Source organism: Pleuronectes platessa, chromosome 12 (genome assembly GCF_947347685.1).
Source record: "Pleuronectes platessa chromosome 12, fPlePla1.1, whole genome shotgun sequence".
Lineage (NCBI taxonomy): Eukaryota > Metazoa > Chordata > Actinopteri > Pleuronectiformes > Pleuronectidae > Pleuronectes > Pleuronectes platessa.
In genome coordinates, this window is record NC_070637.1 from 10,639,634 (window position 1) to 10,660,687 (window position 21,054).

The 21,054-nt window shown below is 41.2% G+C and overlaps 1 protein-coding gene across 1 annotated transcript; it reads right to left on the reverse strand.

The window, feature by feature from the left end:
* Window positions 1-185: 185 nt before the first annotated feature.
* On the reverse strand, window positions 186-6,609 carry LOC128453683 (opsin-5). Its single transcript, XM_053436715.1, has 6 exons — window positions 6,471-6,609; window positions 4,982-5,187; window positions 2,966-3,065; window positions 1,105-1,209; window positions 799-1,022; window positions 186-650 (listed from the first exon to the last, which is right to left on the reverse strand). The coding sequence occupies exons 1-6, from the start codon at window positions 6,607-6,609 to the stop codon at window positions 186-188; spliced, it is 1,239 nt and encodes a 412-aa protein (XP_053292690.1).
* Between the last annotated feature and the right edge of the window lie 14,445 nt (window positions 6,610-21,054).

Consider the following 21,054-nt stretch of genomic DNA (forward strand, 5'->3'; position numbering starts at 1 on the left):
ATAATTTTGAATTGACTGATATCAAGAAAATATGAGATTGAAGTGACTTTCAGCAGGTGTGAAACATAGAATAATTTATTAATACCGGTTACACATACAGTTTATTAACACGAGTAAGACCAAAAAATACAAAATTACTGTCAATCTCCACTTGTAATTCAAGTAGTGGTTCAAGTCAAGTGTCCTCAGAGCCTGTCGCACCAGTACTCTGATGTTTCAATGTGTGAGGGCCCATCGATGTGGAAGACCTCCGGCTCTGACGGAGGAGTCTGAAGAGGGCTGTTGACCCCCGAGTCGCTGTCAGGATTGTACGGGTTCTCCACCGCTTTGTACTTCCCCTCCAGCTGCTGGACAGGAAGTGCTGTGGCTTGAGGCGTGGCATCAGCCTTGGGTTTAATGTTCTTAAAGTGCTGCAGGTGAACCAACTCCCTCCGCTCGCGCGTGCACGGCAGCAGCACAGAGACGTCCTTGCGGAATTTGGAGCTCATGCCGAAGTAGATGAGTGGGTTGTAGAAGCTGGCAGACTTGGCAAAGAGACGGGTGAGGATGCTGGTTGTGCTTGGCACGTGGAAGCCCCAGGCGGACCACATAGACACCACTGCATATGGCGACCAGGCCATGATGAAAGCAGTGCAGATCACAATGGAAATCTAGAGAGGAACATGAGGGAACAATTGTCAGGGGTGGCATTACGAGAGGGCTCTTCTAAGTAGCGTTTTAAAGAGTCTAATTTTACCTTTGCAATCAAGTCTTCCCAATAAAAAACTCTGTAATAAACTTTTTCTCCTGGCAACCTACCCGTGTCACATCTCTCTCCACCTTCCTCTGGCGGGTGGTATGTGAACCATCAGCCGACATTGCATTGGTGCTTTTCACTGTGTTGATAATGGAGACGTAGGAGAAGAGCATGATCATCACAGGGATGAAAAAGCAAAAGATGAGGATGGAGATGATGTAGGATTTGTGGATGGTGGAGTAGTTTGCCTTGGACCAGTCCACCTCACAGGTGCCGTAACCCCGATCTAAGGACACACAGGTCAGAGAAAGGCTTAAAAAAAATCGTTTTTTTTTTTCTTTTCTTCAGGTCACTGTGTGAGAACAGACCTGTGTAGCTGCCCCAGCCCATCAGCGGAGCGACAGACCAAAACGCCGCTCCAGTCCAAATGCAGATGAGCGAAACAGCGATGGAGTTCATGCTGATGCAGTAAGCTGCAAAAACACACAACAAGCAACATGAATACAACACATTATCATTATTACCATATTTCAGCCACAGCAGTTTGATTGTGGGCAGTTTAAAAAGGTTAAATGTCAGGACTTTGGCAAACACAGGACAGAAAAAGTGAGAGGCAAGTAAAGACGCTGCATTCCTGACTTTTCATAAATGTCAGGATTGTGACATTTATTAAACAATAAGGTCTTTTGTTATTCTGACAGCCTTCACAAACACTGGTGACTGAAAGAACCTCTGCTGTCAATGTGCTTTGTATTCAGGGAAATTGATAAAAAATGTGTCTGCTCTATTTACATGTTTGGCTCACTTTGGATTACCAATCTACACGTATTATAAAGAATAACGCTTAAGGATCAAGAGGTTAAAAATAATTTAGAGACATTTTGATATTCTTTTATGTCTCTTAACAGTCTGGTGTACTAACAACTTTGTTTGTCATCCCACTTTTAATCTTCTGCTTCCACTCTCTTCCTATATCAGCAGTCAACTGATTGTGTGAATGAAGGGAACAAATCAAACTTTAAGTTTCAGTGAACGGGTCAAACTACATACGTTTCAAATTTTCACCCACAATATCATTTACAAACCTCATATCATGGTCAAATACATGTTTTTCCAATATATGGGCTTCCCTTCAACTATTATGTTAGAATTAAACTATTTATTTGCTTTAGGATTTCATGCTGCATTTCAGGAGGATGAAAGGGAAAACACAGCACTCAATTGCTTCCTTTAAAAATTTTTTAAAATGTCCAGTCAATTTATTCAGTTTATATAAGCCCAATGAATTGGACAAAGAAAGTTTAGCATTTTCTTTTTAAAAGTACCATGCAGTATTTTACTTACCAGTTCTCACTCAGGTTTAATTTTGAGGCAAAAAAAAAACTGTCAAAAAGAAGCATAGAATCTCCAAATTTAATATTGTAACCAACCACATTAATAATTATCATAACCTTTTTTCTTTTTTTATTTGGGAGAAATTCACAGCTCTTCCATTCATAGCTTTGAAAAAGTATTGTGATGGGTTTGAATGGGACAAAACAAGGGCAATAAGTTGTGGTATAAGCCAAACATTAGATCTGGAGGCTTTACCATTCTCCCCTTCCAAGGTTTTTAAATTGTATCCATCTTTCCAAATCTGTTATTACCATTCAATATACAATATCTTTGTTTATACCTGCACAGGTTTGTTAAATTAGCAATAATTTGCTTAATTTGTATCTGAAACTGCACTGCTTAATTGGAGTAATCTAATTCTAGATCAATATTAATGGACATCTGGAGTATCTTCAGCTCTCCAACATAATTCAGGTGATGATATCCCTTAGATGTTCATTGTTTAACCACTAATGTAAAAAAAACAACAACACACACACAAGTTTATATAACTTATAAAACTACAAACAAAATAAAAAAACCTGTATCCACACTGACAAAAGAGGCAGTTGCTCGACCTAATTTCCATATAATTAAGACATTATTTAGCATCAGCTGCACCTGAAAATAGAAAATATCACTTCAAATTAACTTAATGACATGTTGGCAAAATTAAATTAGCTGGAGAAAAGTGGTAGTTATTCCCGCAGCTGAGGTCGGTAATGAGGTGTCGGTGGCACCGAAAAACACACTTTCCTGTCAGATAGGAGCAGCTGTAATGTGAGAAAGGTAGACAAGCTGGTCTGATGTTTTCTAAATGCACTAACACTTGAATACACAGAGGTGGGAGCTGACCTTTGTTTGGGTGACATCCCTTTATGTATCTGGTGACGCTGATGACGGTCAGGGTGTTGATGCTTGCGAGGCCGAACAGCAGCGTGAAGAAGCCGTCGACCTGGAAGCAGACGGACAGACGGATGTGTTGGTGGATCACGATGCAACATCAACCTCTAAATGTCTTTGAGCCTCAGGGTGTGCATTCATCGTCCAACTAATTGTCGAAGAACTTTGTCTGCTATGTTTGTTTTGCGTTGGACTTTATCAGCTGGAATCACCATGTCTGGGGAGCTCTTCCTGCCTTTCGGCTTCCTTTTCTTTTACTTTTTTTTTGATGTTACAGGGTTTGAAAAGTGTAGGACCTGCAGTGGGAAACTAAAACCGGATTTCCTCTAGAGCTGTTTTATGATTTTATGGATCTGGGGGAGAAAAAGTTGAATGGCATTAAAACAATGAAGCACTGCATGGTTCAGTCCATTGTGCAGGGAGACAATCTTTTAATCACCATTCCTCTTAAAGGGATTTACGCTTCTGCATTTCAGTCTGGCTCAAACTGTGCGACACCAAAGCTCCCTGTTGTGCCAGCGCCAGGTGACATGGATCAGTAAGGTTCCTCACTGATTACTTTCTTGATCTTCCTTAGTCTCAATCCTATTACTGTCAGTCATCAGGTTTTTTGACAGATTGCTGGACGTCTAGACCAGTGTCATTTCATACAACATTCATTTATTGGACATTTTCTGTTGTAGTAAGGTTTTAGGACCTGGTGCATAAAGATGATGACTTCTTGAAATGATGTGATTGATCCTCTGCTCATCTTGAGGAACGGTATCACATCTTTCTTTGGCTTGGAGGACAAGAAAAGGATCAAAGAACAAAATAGTGGATTAAAATCAAAGTATTTTATTCACTTTGATCACTGGTTCGATTCTTCTTTCTCTGTATTCATCGTGGTAACATAAAAGGGTCATGTAAGGCTCGACCAGATTCAATATCACATCCCATAAGATGCAAAACACCGGGATCTGGCTCAGCCCGCAACAGATCATGTCCCATCATGCTCGACGCAGTAATCTGCTAATGCTTCTCACATGCCTGTCTCCTTCACCTCCCTGCTCCTTCCCTACTCTATTTCTGTCACTTTTCCCTTGTTTACTTCTGACGCTCAATCCATCAGTGCACCTCTCTCGGGAGAAGGTGAAATGAAATTCGCTGTCCCAATATTTCTCTGTCACCTGAGAACCTGAGAACCTGAGACGGGATGTCTGAGAGATGAGATCATGTCAGTGGCTGCGCTGAAACGTAAGAGCAGCTCCACAAACTCATATTTTGGGGTTTGAGTGAAAATGTTTTCGTAACACCAGCTTGTTTTCATATAAATCCTCAGAGGGATCAGTCACTGCAGCACGGATATCGTGGTTTCCACGACGACTTGCCTTGAGCGAGAAATACCCTGGATGAATACCAAGCTAAAGTATGACAACTATTTCATTTCAAGCTGAGGCTGTGGGAGGAGGAAAACACCAATGTGAAGACTATATGATAGAAATTACACACAACAGCTCATCTTTCAATTCAACACAAATCACTTCAGCAACATAATAGCCCTTTAAGTAATTATGCAACAAACATCCAACTTGCAGTTCCTATTTGTTTCCTGTTTGGTTGTGCCTCACAGCTAGTTTCTCCAATTTAAAAGCCTCCACAGTGGTAATCTTATTATAGATTTAACCTCCAGCCCACATGGCTAACAGCAAAATCCCTTGCAACCCCCCCGTCCCACACACACACACACCACTACCACACACACACACACACACACACACACACACATTATTATTAGTGCAAAACATCCACCGATTCTTTTAATGTGTTTTAGTAGTTGGGATCAGCCAAGTAATCCGAAATCTTCCAGACCCGTTCACATATGCAACTTGGTTTTGTGATGTTAGGCTGTAAATAGAGTTTAACAGATATGAATGACTCTTCAGTCTAATTCTTCAAATTTGTGTAATTTCTCAACATGGATTTTACCTGGCAGGTCCAGATCCAGGTGATCAAATATCCATCATCCTTGAAGATATTGAATATTTCTAGGATCCCTCTGGAGTACCCGAACACTGAGATACTGGCATCAGAGATGGCAAGATTTAAAGTGAGGAAATCTGTGGGCTTGAGTGAGGCCCGCTGTCGGTACAGGACAAACATCACTAAACTGTTTCCAAACCAGGACAGCCATCCTACAGGGAGACACATAGAATACTCTGTCAATATTTAGGTAACCAAATATTCTTATTCAGCAATGGTATTTTACAGTGATATGGTATAGTTTACTATACCTTCAGTTATTTACTAAAACAAAGAGTTTGTATAATGTAGTTTAGTAGAGAAATATATACATATCTATAGTAGAGTGTAACAGTGCGATCATATCATATCTGATCTTAACGTATGTTATTATTTCACATCCCATCATATTGTATACAATAGTGTTGTATCATACCAATCATATCATAGCTTATTATTTTGCATCCAATCATATCACATATCATATCATATATATAATGGAATCGTATCACATGATATATTATTGATTTGATCGAAATCAGAGTAGATTTGAGTTTAACTAAATTGAAAGTATAGCAAAGTAAGGTCAGATTATAGTGTAGCAGAGGGGAGTTTAGCACAGTATAGTGTAGAGTAGAGTAGAGTAGAGTAGAGTAGAGTTGAGAAGAGTAGAGTAGAGTTGAGAAGAGTAGAGTTGAGAAGAGTAGAGTAGAGAGTAGGGTAGAGTAGAGTAGAGTAGAGAAAGGTAGAGTAGGGTAGAGTAGGGTAGAAAAGGGCAGACTAGCGTAGAATAGGGCAGAGCAGAGTAGAGTAGAGTAGAGTAGAGTAGAGTAGGGTAGTGTATAGTAGAGTAGGGTCGAGTAGAGCAGAGTAGAGCAGAGTAGAGTGGAGTAGAGAGTAGGGTCGAGTAGGGTCGAGTAGGGTCGAGTAGAGCGGAGTAGAGTGGAGTAGAGAGTAGGGTCGAGTAGAGCAGAGTAGAGTGGAGTAGAGAGTAGGGTCGAGTCGAGCAGAGTTTTAAGGTGTTGGACTGTACATGCCTGGTTCTTGACCTCTATCATTGTATTAACGAACTGAGACTGGAATAGTGAACGTAACAAGGGAAGTTCAAATGTCCTCAATGTCAGCAGTTAGATTAACAGTGGAGAAAAGCCAAGGGAATCCCTTTTCTTTTTATAACTCAGTATCTGTTTTACACTAATTCCCTCAACTTAACTTGTTGATGTGGATTGACAGAGAATTAGCCACCAACAAAAAACAAACATTTTTTTTTTTTCGTTGACACCTAAATAATGCATATTTCTTTTGGCAGGTATTTGAACTTAGTGATTTAAAGGTCACAGTAGTTTCAAATTTATTGAATAGAGAATTTAGCCATTCCCATATGATTTCTACTACGAAACATATGAGAGGAACACTGCACATTTTATGGCAATGCAGTATATGATGATTGACTCACCTAACACTAACAGGTAGACTCCGATGATTGTCTCTCCTTGTTCAGAGAGAGGAGCCTCCGTGTGCAGATTACTGAGGTTATTATTCCTCCATGGAATATTCACCACCTTCGGAAGAAAACCCTTCAATGTTATTTCCATGGCCTGACTTTCCATGCCGATGCATGAATCCTACAGTGGCCCTGCTCTCCTCTGCTCTCTGTACACACTGTTGAGTTCCACCGGCAGGGACGAGCGCTCAGACAATTTTAAATCCAGCTTAGAGACGTGCAGTCACTGTCCAATAACGGCAGCTGTAATCCTATCTATTTCTTAACAACTAAGCAGACAGAGATTTGGGTGGAAATCTGGTCCAACAGGGAAATGTCTCGTCAACGAGGGGACATCCTTTTTGGAGGCGGTTTATTTTGCATAATTAATTGAAGTCCCATCTCTCATTGAGTCACATCGAGGCTCTCAGACTAGTCCAAATTTACACAGATGATGAACAATTTACCAAATAACAGAATTTATTTTACAGTTGCTAATATTAACTGTTTAATCACAAATTCACACAAATTCTTTTTAGCAATTTGAGGATTTTCAAATGGACAAAAACACTGATTGAGCTACTCTTTGCAACTCTATCATTTATTTCTAAATACACAATCATTTGTGCTGAATAAGCAGTCATTGTACGAGGCCCTTACCTACCCATTAAACGTAACATTTTTGTTATCTAAAAATACATTTTGATAAAAATACAGTTTATGGATGAAAATGTACAGAGGTTTCCTCTGTCATTGTCCATGTGCAATATGTACAAAAGGAACCCAATACCTGTATTTCCACAAATGTCTATTCCAAACCTGACAGTACTGTGGGCTATGTCAAAGACCGGGATACATAGTACCATAGGGAAACATCTTGTCACTTCATATTGTCTGACTACTCAAGCTGTGTGTGAACAAGTTAAACAAGCGGTTCTCTATATGGTCTGGCAACAATCATCCTAAACATGAAAAAATCCTTTTGTTCTCTGAACTTAACTCCTGCACCAGTGACTGTGGACCGGCACTTCCGCCTCTGAGACACATTCTGGTTTTTCTCTAATCACTTCCAGTTAGGAAAGGTCGTACAGGTGATAACTTCGGTTCTGCCAGCGTGTGTCTGCACTTTTCTAAAATGTAGCTCATTCGTCTAAATGTTCTCCGAGGCCAGGAGTATCACAGGGTATGATTACCACAGGTGTGAGCTAATGTGCGCAGTGTCAAAATCAGAGTGCTGATGTCAGTGTGAGAACATGCAGCTCTCTGAGAATGTCCCATATGATTTAATGTAAAACAGTCATAACAAAAAAAGGCCAACTGAGTCATGGGAATTATTGGAACACATATTGATGTAATTATACAAATAACATCCTTTTGTTCTGTGTAGATACGCTTGCACAACATCTCCCCTTCATTCAGCCTTCTCCTACTCACAGTGAGCGTCTCTGTGGCACACCTACCTAAGGGGTAACCTGACCCACCCCCCACTCACTCTGTGTTTAGATCACAGTGTACACCTTGTTTCCCTCCTCTGGCCGACACCGAGGAGCTCCGCTGGCCCTCAGGATGTGGAGGGAAGGGTCGCTTCTGCTGCCAGCTTCAGCCTCTGAGTCCTCCTCATTCAGCCTCTGAAAGCCGCTTCGAGGAGAGATGGAGAGAGACGAAGCTGAGGGAAAAGTGAACCTCTGACCTCAACTGTCACCCGTCCAGGAGCGAACACTGAACCCAGTCATCGCTCACCCCCACCATCACCCAGAGACGCCACACAACACAGCTTCAGCTCTACAGTGGGCCCCATGCGGGCAGCCCACAGTGACAGAGCCTTTCTGGTTCCTCTGTGGTATGAGTCCTATGGTTAAAGTGGATAATGTGATAATGGTTGTGGGAGGCATCATGCAAAAACCTCAATGTACAACTAGGCCACTCGTGGTCAATAGTGTGACAGTGACCACCCACCTCTAGAGGGGCTCTGGTTCCGGGAGTAAATTTCCCATTCGTTTTATCCTTCGACATTTCAGAAAAGTTTGTCTGTTTCTACTGTACAGGCAAAAGTTTAAAACCTGATTCCAGGCCAACAAGCAACGAGATGAATCGAGCAAAACAAATTGGAAAACGGCAAAGGTACAAGACTGTGTACATAATTATTTGAAGAAAGAAGGAAGTAAGCCTTCCATAAGACATTGCAAATACTCCCTTTCCCATGACTTCCAGAATATCACCTTACTGTTAACATAATGTGGCTATAATTGTAGTTAATGTATGTATATAATGTTTTTTATATGTTGTAAAGCAAGTGGAGTAACGGTAATGATCATTTCCAATCGTAGCTGACATGATTCTCACGGTTATGGTTAACATTTCCATGGTTACAGCGAAATCCAACAATCAAAGACCTCATTATTGCTGTCATCTCAAGGTAAGTAGTAGTGAGGTAGCGAGTGGCGCTTTTGTGCATTTTCTTGGACAGCTGCTGCTGAGATTACACTGCGGCTAAGCTAACTGGTCGAAGGCCAAGGAAAAACGTGCATTCAGCAGGTGCTTAAGACAGCAAAAATAAATGTGTGACTGTTGACAGCAGACAGGAGACATGTGTGAAGGCAGGATGTTACGATTCATCCACACATTTATGCTCTGATTTGGAGGGAAAGCAACCTAACACATGTTTGCACTGTATGAGGTTTGCAAAAGTTAGCACGACGCAGTGACACGTCCTGCAACACTGTACAATGCTCAGGTGCCAGCACATTAAGACATCGAGATTAGTTCAACTCTCGCCTGTGTGCTTTGGCAAGTGTGTGTGTGGATGTGTGTGTGAAGCTTGGTCACAGAAGGCCACTGTATCATTAGGCTTATGATGATTACTCTCTCTCTCTCTCTCTCACCCCCTCTCTGTCTCTCTCTCTGTTGAGTGCAATGGAGGATGTGAGGGTAAAAGCTCACAATTTTCCAAATGGAAACTCAGAGACACAGATACTATTATGGAGGTGTGTGTTAAAGGCTACGAGCTGTCTGAGGGCGACAAAGCCTCTCTTCACAGAGGACATACTCCAGGTCAAGAGACCAACACAGGATAAGCTTAAAAAAGGCCTACACACTTTCTCTCTCCCTGTCACTAAGCGAGAGTCACAGGGACCACTTGTGTGAAGGCTCCATGCAGTACGGAGGTAAATGGCTCGCCTGTCGTTTTTTAGGGTCGATCTCTGCATGATTTTTAGTTGAGGTGCATGCATTTTGCTATACGCCCTTGTAGTTCACAGCTATTTATAGATGCTAAATCTTAAAAATGTAGAGATCTCTGGAGGAAATCTGACAAAGTAGGTTTGTCAGAATCTGGCCTTTTATAGGTTGTTCCTAAAATGGCCGGTGGATAATGCAACACTGAGACCATTAACTTCCTGTTTATTTGCAGAAACAGGACCGCTAATTTCACATGCAGCTGGCGTACAGGTGAACATGGCAAAGGCCCAGCAAGAAAACCCTATAAACCACCTCTGCTTGCCTACAACATGTTCACACCTCCGTCTCCAAGGGTTTGAATCTCTCAGGGATAATATCAGTTCACAGGAGCGAGGAATTCCCTGTCGCTAAACAGAAGAACTCAACAGGAAAGTGATGGATGAGATATGAGATGGATATTAAACATAATGTTTTAGGTAAGACCTGGACAGTGTGGTAACTCTGCTGCACAGATTTATGGTGCAGCTCCAATGTTTTAGTTTGTGAAGCCCACAGTTCATGAAGTGACTTTACCACAGGCACAAAGACCGGACTGTTTCTCCTCATCTCTCTTGCACCAATGCACTTCCATACCTTGAAACAGCAGCCACAGAGATTGCTGCATAAAATGTAACGATTTGAAAGCAACTGCATGTTGTTAAAAAGCTTTAGATTTTATGTCCAATTGAGTTTTATGAAATTGCTCAGGAGCAATTTACATCATTGGTTTCTTATCTGCGACTATTATATTCAAGATAAAGCAGCTGTACTGTTGTGGGAACTACTTTCTGAATAACATCTTAAAATAAACTCCATAGGTAAAGGAGATGAATAGTTCAGTATGCATTTAAAATCAAGCGGACACAGGCTCCGTGTCGAGCTATGCAGACTGGTTTTGTGGCTCAAGATCTTTGGCTCTGAACCACATGCAAACATTTATTTGGGCGCTGGGTCCAATTTGCAGTTTCTCTTCCAGAGTCTGTTTGTGTAAGCAGGTAACTTATGTAATGGGTCTCATTTAGGGCTGAACTCACGCCTTTCCTGAAGGGGCCTGCTCATCGGTCCTGACATGAGGAGATACTTTGCCAAAATATGGATGTGGTAATGTAATGCTGCCTTCATATGGAATTGGCGAGCTTGTGAGTTATGACATCAAAAGTTGTGTTTACAGTATAGATTTGCCGTTCAGGGGGTTAGGCTGTGAGAACAAGCGCTGCTAGGCAACGGCCACATGGGTGCCACAGAGGCAATTGAGCAAGCTAACAGGCGGGTGACGCGATACAAAAGTATAATGACAGAGGGAAAAGATGAGGCTCCTCTATCAACATTTTCCTCAGATGTTTCATCAAATTACAAACCCTTCACGACTGAAATTACACTATATTAACTTATCATCCTTCTAAAAATCCAACTTCTGCCGCCATGAAAACATTGGCAAAGACGTCACAAGCCGAGAACGCAGAGCTTTCAGGAAATTCCAAGATCCAAGGTCATGAATACCACAAAAGTAGAGCGTTCATATGGACTCTGCACATGAACATGATAAACGCAGCCCCATTTGATGGCAGCATAAAATCTTCAGAGGTTGGTTGAATGTATGCCCTTTGTACCTTGTCAAAAGTCATTTTTGCATGAATTTGTTTTGTGTCGCAGGTAGCACTGAATCACTGTTTGTAACATTGGAGATAGTATGAAGAGCTTGACGATCCAGCCTCCTTGGTCTGGGTGAAAGGGTTTGTGCTCTGCCACTGGACCTTGGATCCCGGCCTCGGGCCCCCTGTGGATGGAGCAGATAAGTGACCTCCAGGTAGCTCCTCTGAGGAGCTGCAGCTGCGTGGTCTGTCAAACTGACATGTATCCCTCCGGACATCTCTAGTGAAGTCCACCTCCTGCAACGTGTGAGTGTCTCTGCCGATGGTGGAAAGGAGTAAACAAGCTTGAAACTGTCACACACATCAAACAAGCATCTGAAATCTGCTTAAAAAAGTGTGACCCCTTGAACCACATAGAGGTCTTAATGCCCCATCAGGGCCGGTGAGGTGACCCGTGTGTGACAGGAGGTTATCCTCTCCCTCAGTAAGAACTTGTTTTCCCTAAAGATGATAATCTAGCTTCTCTTGATGCCTCATGGCAGATGCCTGTTTGGGCCTAATTAAGAAGCAAGGAGACAACTTCACATTGACCTGCTGCCCGCTGGATGAATGTGGCCCCTTCAAGACCCCTCTAAAGCCTTTAGTTATCAACAAGTGAGTTTCAGATGTACTTTTAAATGTTTATGTAGAATATTATAAAAATGTGTGCACTAGACCTGACCAACTTAACCACCCCATTGACAGTTACAAGGTTACTGCTCTCAGACATTTTAACACATTATAATGTGTTAAAATGTGTTAAAATGCGCTGGTCAGGGAATTTAGTTATAATCTGAGAAATCCATGTGAGTTGTTTCTCCTTGTTTACAGCTTTTATGCCAAGCTAAGCTAGCTTCTTATGTACAGTACAGGCAAGAGAGTAAATTATATTCTTATCCTACTCCTGGCACAAAAGCAAATAATAATATTATTATTAAAATGTCAAACTTATGCAATGTTCCGCCTACAATACATGTTTTAGCTAATTTAAATCAGAGCATCAAATCATGGAAAATTCAATGTAAATTTTGCCCTTGATTTCACAAAGTTCAACTGATCCCTGAGGAGAAAACAGGGCATTACAGTATCTTATATAGATACTGGAAGAATTCAACCCAGTACAGAACACTTGTTGATTCAAGTTTTTACACAAAGAGTTAACATTTATAATTTACCATTATCATACATATAGATTTCATGCAGCATTAGAGTTGAAAACGTGTTACAACACGCAGACTCACTTTGAAAGCTGATATAAAAGGTTTATTTTATGTTGTCAGATTACTTTTCATTCCTAAAAAAGTATGTACGTGATCAGGTTGTTCAAACATATACACATGTCAGGTACATAGATGGGTAATATAATCACATGATGCACAGTGACGGACAGATGCCTAAAGGTAAACAGGTCTTTTAAAGTCTTTTCAGCTCTTTTCTCCAGATCCCTTCTCTGTGTGAAGGTTCATCCTTCTGAGGCCTGGCCTCACTTAGAGACACTTTCCTGACCACCTGGACAACATACCAGACAGTCCGTATAGTGACTCACTCAAGCGTTCAACACCCAGCTGTACAACACCTGGCCAGATCTGGACTTCCACTTAAAATACCAGCCGCATAGTAGTATGTTAACAGTGTGTGTGTTTGATAGAACAGCTGAGGCCTTAGATCAAAAGGATATTGTCTCCTTCGCTATCGATTAAAGCTTATCCAGTATCTCTCATTACGGCCTGTTTTCAGTTAAAATGTGCCTCTCATTTATCAGGACAGTAACAATACATCAAAATCTGAGCTGTCATAAATTTGAGTGATGAATGGAGCATTGGCGTGCAATAAATATGCTCATCCTTTGAGATCGATGGCATGTGTCCCATAAAAAATGCCTCCTAATATTACCCACACCCGTTATTAATTTGATCACATTAAGTTACCTTATCTCACCCTTTCTACCAATGCTGCACATGTTAGAGTGCTAGCAACAGGGGCGGATCCACGGGTTACGGCTAGGGGGGCACTGGCCCCAGTTGAAATCTGATTGGCCCCTGACGTGCCCATGTCCTGTACTATTTTTTTTCTATAGTACTATTAACTATAGGAAACGATAGACTATTAACTAGTCATTTACTAACAATACATTTGAGAGTTTGTTATTTTCGGGAACTTGAACAAGGAAAAATTTTCATAATACATTTAATGCTTTGCCCACTTCACCCTAACATGCTAATAGCCTGAGCTTGGTTGCAAATAGAGATTAAGCTCCTAGAGCCTCTTAAACCTGTAATAACTGAATTTCGGCCACTTACTGAGCATAACATTACCATCTGTTTGGAGTAGTGTAGCATAGAGTGGAAAGCGATGCCATGAAAGCAGTGAGAGTGAGACCAATATGTTGAAGTCGGGGGTCAGGCAGTCAAACAATGCATTGAAAGATCGAAAGACTCAAAGTGTTCATCACTACACATCACCCCATTCACTCCGTCACAGTGTTTTCAATGCTCTGAATATCCTCATATTAAAAGAAATAAGCCACATTTGTGACCAGCATTCCCTCTCTTATTCTTTTTAATGCTGTTTTAACAAACTCGATGGCCTCCAAGTTTCGATGACGATGCAGCATGATGCCAGTTATCAGTACAGTAGCACTTAGCACGTTGCAGAGGTTAATTCTCTCTCTTCTCTAATTATACAGTGATTTTCACAGGATGCTGAAATGGTGCACATTAGACGTTAAAACTCTTGCTGCTGTGCTACCCTATGATATCTGAAAATCACCATCTGACACATGTTATAATCACTGCAGTTGTTTACAGTGGCTCAAGTTTTCTTCCTGTTCCATTTGAGGTTGTTTCTCGCATGGCAGCTTTGTGCTGTGACTCCTGCGAAGGTTTCTCACCAGTGACATCTGTAGTACTGTATGTGTAAGCTCGAGTTTTCTTTTTTGGCAAATTGGATGCATTTCATCAGGTTTCTTAAAAAAATCGCTGTGTAAACATTCTCGGAGTGACTCCACCTTCTCGTCCCTTTTCCCAGAGCCCAAACTTCATGACCCTGTGCTTTGGAGGAGGAGATCTCTGGTTTACAGGTCATGTGACACAGGTCAAGGTCCACTCCTGAGCAACAGGCCCACAGACCACATCACAGTTGAACCAGCAGTAAGACTTTCTCATATGGCAGACATTCCTAGTAAAAGCAAGTACAACATTATACAAGTTCTTCAAATCAGTGTTGCCAAAATAATAAAGACTAGTGCAGCGCCCGTTCTAAACCTGCCTGTATGGAGTGGGCTGGTGACTTGTGGTGATGCTGGTTGCAGTTTTCTCTCTGACATTGTTTAAGGAACCTGTAGTAATTGAGCTGCAGCAAATAAAGACTGACTGGTGGACTCAGTCTACAGACACCTGAAGCCGAAGCAAAAATTTCAATGAAGCTCGACTGAGTGCGCAGAACCTCAAAACTGGAGAATATGTTCAAGCTGCTGCTTCTATAGAACGCTAGTAGCCTGTTTATTTAAAGTTTATTCAGATTGAACTTATCGTGATTGCACCAAATTCAACACTGCACCTCCTTGGACTCGTAACAATACATGAGTGTGAAGATGATAAGATGAACCCTTCTCGAGATATACAAGCCACCGACATATTCCTGGAATTAGTCGATAGATGTTTGCATGTGAACGCTGTGGAATTTGACCTAAAGGGAAACTTCTTAATTACTTCAAGTTAGTGCAGAGAGACAAAGTGAAACATTGGGCCACAACCGAAAGAAAAGTAAAGCAAAGCTGTCGGACAGAAAGATGAAAGAGCTCCCGGCCTGTTTCTGGCCCTGTGACCAAGACGGCAGCTTTGAAACATGCTGATAAGACTAAAACTCTCCGTAGGCTCATTCCACAAGGACGTCTTTGATATAGAATTTGATGTTCTCCAAAAATGAGCAACAATGAGTGATCTAATGCTATAAGAACAGTATTATAAGCCACCTCTCACTTTACGGTCCCCGTTTACAGTGTGTTTTAATCAAATCGCTAAGGGAAGCGAGTGCACGCCTACATGTTCAGATCTGCAAAACCTGTGACTCTGCAAACGGCTTCAGTCCTTTCAGGTCTATTGCTAATAGCAAGGCAGGAATGTGTGTTTTAAGTGTGTGCTTAGCTCTCTCAATAACTGCCAAGGAAAATCATATTCAAAAGACCTACGTTTAATTGCTTTCAACTTTGCACAAACCCACTCCACCACATACAAAAGAGTGATTGGATAAAAGCAGCTGTGTGTGTTTTATCACCCTGTTTGAAGATATTATTATTTTCTAACTGTTTTGCTGACTGATATGTCAACACATATGCTGTGAACAGGTTCAGCTTTCAGTCCACTACTGTTGACTATTGATTTATACTGAGTTTTATACAGCCATTCATGGTTACTCAAGGATGAATTGTATTGACCATGGTGTTGATTTATCTTCTAATAGCATCATACATTTGATATTAATGGTTTTCAGTGAAATGTCTTCACATCCAAAAGGATGGATAGTTGAAAGATTCCTTCAGGATTGATTCTAATGAGCGTTCTCTCTGTCTTTTCATCAAGCACGGTGATCGGGTCAACATTTCAATTGGTCCAATACTTTTGATTTATGAATGAATAAGGGAGATGATAATATTTCTGTTAGCCTCAGCGATATTGTTACCTCCGCCAAGGAGGTTATGTTTGCCTCTGCGTTTGTCAGTATTTATTCTTCCATGGTGGAAGGATGACAAATGGGTTAAGGGAAATACACATTCAATTTTGGTGCAGATCCTGATCAGGGGTCAGATCAAACAATTTCAGGCATGTTTAGGGGACTGATATTTATGATATGAGGTTTAGGGTTCGGTTTAGGGTTAGGGTACTGTACATTTAATACTGATCTTACCTTTTGGGTCCTCTCTATGTGATTTCACTAAATCATACATTTATAGACACTTAAAGACATTTGTCAAGGGACTATCACATTATAACCATTACCTATAGCAACATAGTTATATAATATGATCATCTTTAGATCACCTTTCCTTAAGTATCAGATTTAGTACAAGACTTTAAGGGGAGATTTCACACTCACCAGAGAGCATGAGATGAGAATGGGCTGCTTGTCTTCACAGTGAACCTGACCTGGGTCAGAAGAGGGGCTCAACCACCTGTCCTCACATGAATGACCGGAGGTAAGGCCAACAAAGAGAAAGATAGGGGAGGCGAACTGGAGTGGGAAAGCAGAATGACAGATGGAGCATTATTCTTGTGTAACAACTCAGTCCTCGCTGCTCTTTCACTTTTCATCATGAGGTTTGGATGCACACGGTTTGAAGGAATGCACCGCGGGGCAGCCTGCGGGATCACCCTGACAGAGCATGGTTCCCCTCAGCATCATCTTTCCGACCCCTCCCTGTGTCAGACCCATGTCCTGACACGTCCAAGTTCAATATGTATCCTAATCATCATCTGTGGTTGGTATTAATCAAACTTGAAGGAAGAACAACCCTGTCCTCCTCCATTTAATAGTTTCATTATTATTATTATTATTATTATTTAGCTTTTATGGTAATGCTGTCTGTTTTATTGTCTAGAGGGCCATCAACATGTGAAACAGGAAACAAACCTTTCTAAAGATGTGTTGGCATTGCATTTACTGATGTCAAGTCTAGTACATCTGCACAGTTCCCATGAGTTCAAAGACAAGGGTTTGGCCTCCTGATTACCTTGGAAGGCGGTTACTGAGATTAATGGCTTTGCAGGTCATGTACGGGCACAACAGGGTTTCGCTCTCCTCTGTCCACCCCTGTTTACAGCTTTGTGGCCACAGGCTGCAGTGGGAGTGGAAAATATACAAGCTTAATTTGGTTCACTCCAATGCATGCAGACACAAGATAAAGCAACTTTTTTGGATAATCCCCCCCCCCCCAAAAAAAAAATTGGCTTATCCCAAAACCCCTAAGGGCTCAAACAATCCTCTCCCTCTGTGGATCAATCATCTACACACATGCTGCAACGTTGTTTTTTTCAAATATTGCTTTTCGTCAAGCTGTTTCTCGTCTACACCTTGTGAAAAAGGTGTTGGTTTCCATAATTAGATGGTGAGATTGTGAGAGCGGCTATTACTGACCTTTCCACAGACGCATCTCTCTGAGGAAAAAACTTTACATACAGGCAGTCAGACAGGCGGTTACAGTAAATTCTTTTCATGAATACAAATAGACAGCAAAAAGAAAGACCTCCTTTAACAGTTCGTGAAACAATTCCCATTGCTCACACATTTCATATCTGACCATCATTTATATTAAAAATATTGTAATGTTGTGGAGAGGAATTGTCTGTATTTAAAGAGCTACAATTTAGGTATAGGTATATTTAGAATAAGACAGTTAGTTAAAAGATTTGCTAAATATTTTGGAAAATAGAGTTGAATGAAAAGATTGATATCACTTTCATATCGGCACAGACCAATGCAGCACTTAAACAGTCTGTTTGATTAATTCAGCATAGACACCGGAAACACATCAGACCACACACTGTTTTAAGATATAACCTTTTCATTAGTAAGCAATTAGAATTAGAAGTGCAGGATGTGTCCCTGTGTTTATTGGCGTAATGCAACTCTAGAATGGCATCATAACCATCGAACTCTTGTATACCTCCCCCATGGCCCAATGGTCCCCTTGAATTCAATCAAGATGTAAGATCCACAAATTAGTCGTATGTCGAAAGATCTTGCAATGTCAAAGATAATGATATAAACATTCCTGGAATTTACGTTTCAAGAAAGTCTATTTAGTCGTTTTTGACAAACAAACAGACAAATAGCAACAAAAAAAATGCATAAACTTATAAACAAAAACATTGATCTCTTCCTTTTAATCTTATTAGAGAATATACTTGACATGATCTCAACAGCCATTCTCTACTGCTCATATAGCTGAGGTTGACATGCCCATGTTCACAGATGTGCATATCTAAATATCAACACCCCATTTATTTTTACTGTCACACAACCACCGATACACACACCATAAATAAACAGCGAGCAAGAAAAATATATTTGCTCATAAAAGACAGATGTTGCAATAGGATATAAGATTAGACTTGGCTTCTTGCCTCCCATGAGAGAGAAAGATAACACTCCCATAGTAAATTAACTTATGTGTTGGGTGTGCAGGCCGGTGGAACAGTAGCAGCCAGTGCTGGAGAGTGGAAACTCCTCGGCCCTGAAGGCTTTCCACTGTGTAAGTCCGCAGCCCACATCTTTAGACCAAGGGTGATAAAAAGGCCATATCCCAATTTTTCAAAGAAATCCCTCTCCAGCAGCTCAACAATTTACAATCAGGCTTTTCTTAGAAATACTTCAGCACAGAGCCACTCCGCAAAGCAGTGCTGCACACACTCAGTGCACTCTTTCCATCGTTGAGCATCTGATGCACTGTTGAAAGGCGCAACAAGTGGCAAATTATGTCTGGCTTATATATAAGACCTCCACAGACTCAGAGAATAATCCCTGCACTTCTATCAGCAGTTACGTGAACGCACTCAGTTTAACAAAACCCTCTCATCCACATGTTGTTTTCATAATGGACCACTAGAAGAAACACTCTCAGACTGTTTGCTCAGTCGCTGAGAGGTCCTCACTGTGTTATTATTCTAGTGCCGACAGGGTGGGCTGTTTCACTGAAGGTATCACATTGATGACCTATTCTGTTTTCCCTCGAGTGGATGCAGTGGTCAAAGCATCAATGAGCCACTGTGGAGGTGAAGGAGTCTGACACGCAACCAAACAGGGCAGCTGTCAATCATCTACGAGGAATGCTTTGACTTCTGTAAGGCACAAAATAAAATAAAATAAAAAGGCACCTCATGCTCATACAGTCATGAATTTATGCAGTCGTCACAGCTTGCATTAAAATAAATTACTTGTAAGATCTCTGGTTTTACCACCTGTAGATATTATTACCTCCACCAAGGAGATAATGTTTTTCATCTGTTTGTCTGTTGGCAGAATTATACAAAAACTACTCAACTGATACCCTAGAGATTTGTTTGAGGGTGGGGCACGACCCGAGGAAGATCTCGGTTAGTGCAGATCTAAATAAAAATCCAGATATAGTGAATTTGAATGTGGTTTCGTATGGGGACTGTTTGGACTTAGCAGATGTGTGTGCTCGCTGAGTGCAAATATATGAAAGTTGACTGGTGGGAAATAACATGACTAAACTGAGTCATAAAGACCATCTGTTTACTATGCAGGATGCTCTCAGGGAAGAGTAAACAGGGGAAAAAAGGTGATGACTAAACCCCTACCCCGTAACACTCTTCATTCCTGCCAGGCATCATGAAAGAAGCTCTTCAGTCATGACAAGCTCAAAAACACTCTCCAGCCAACATCTCTCCCCTGGGGCAAAGAGAGTAGTTCTAGGTGTGGTTGCAGCTCTGGGAGTCAGACCGTTTTTCATGTAGAAGACTTTTTTAAAATCTTCTTCTCATGATAACTTCAAATACAACTTTAGGTTTGAATAACTTTAATTGCAGAATATATTTGCATGTGGAGAGTCTGTAAACATCTGCAGGAGCAGATGATGCAGCTGCTGGGCCACATAAACCAGAGGCTGCACCACCAGCTGACCATAGGAAGGGCCTTTGGGAGAGAGGTGGGATTTTTAGTGCAATGAAAAAAAAGATCTGTGAGTGACCACAAGCATTTACTAAGCTTGAATGGCCCCGTGCCCCCACGTCTCCAGCCTTGACCACAGTTTTACATCATTGAACTTCTCATTTGTAAGTAACGTTTTCTCAGAAACACCGACGTGTAAATGAAAACTAACTTGTCCTTATAGCAAAAATGCCTAGAAATGTCCCGACCAATCAGAATGAGCGGGACACTTCTAAGCACTTATCATTGACTCAAAATGCCTAGAAATGTCCCACTCTTGGTGTTAGTGACGTACAATACGTGGGACACTTGTAGGCACTTTACATTAAAGCAAAATGCCTAGAAATGTCCCACACTAGTGGTTAGGGAAGTTGAATACTTGGGACACTTCTAGGCACTTATCATAGTAGCAAAATGCCTAGAAATGTCCCGACCAATCATAATGAGTGGGACATTTCTAGGCACTTATCATTGAGGCAAAATGCCTTGAAATGTCCCACTCTTGTGGTTAGGGATCTGCAATACTTTGGACACTTGTAGGAACTTATCGTTACATAACTATGAGGACTTTCATCAAACTGCAAATCCAACACATTTAACCTGACGATTATACAATACAACAGGGCGTGGCCTTCATTTTCATTAATAGTCATTTATTGCATTCCACATGTTTGTGGTTGCAGGCAAAATATCTTTAACACGAAGCCACAGAGAAAGCACACTGAATGCAAAAGCTGAACTGTAGCACCATCTACCTCCAGGAGTGAAGAGAAGCTTATTGCACCTGAAAGAGTCCTGAGGTTTAACTTTATTTTTAAACCTCAGAGTTTTTCTATGGCACGACCCAAAACTAACAATCCCTTCCAATATTTCATGGAATAGAAAGACATGCAGTCATTGAGGGATCAGCACAAGAATACTTTTTTTCGTGTGCCGTGCATAACATGACTCACCAATGAGGGAGGTGTATGACATGTTTGCTTTTTGTGTATAACTCTACAGTCTGTATAGGATTTAAAAGAATCAACGAGTCATCGAAGAAG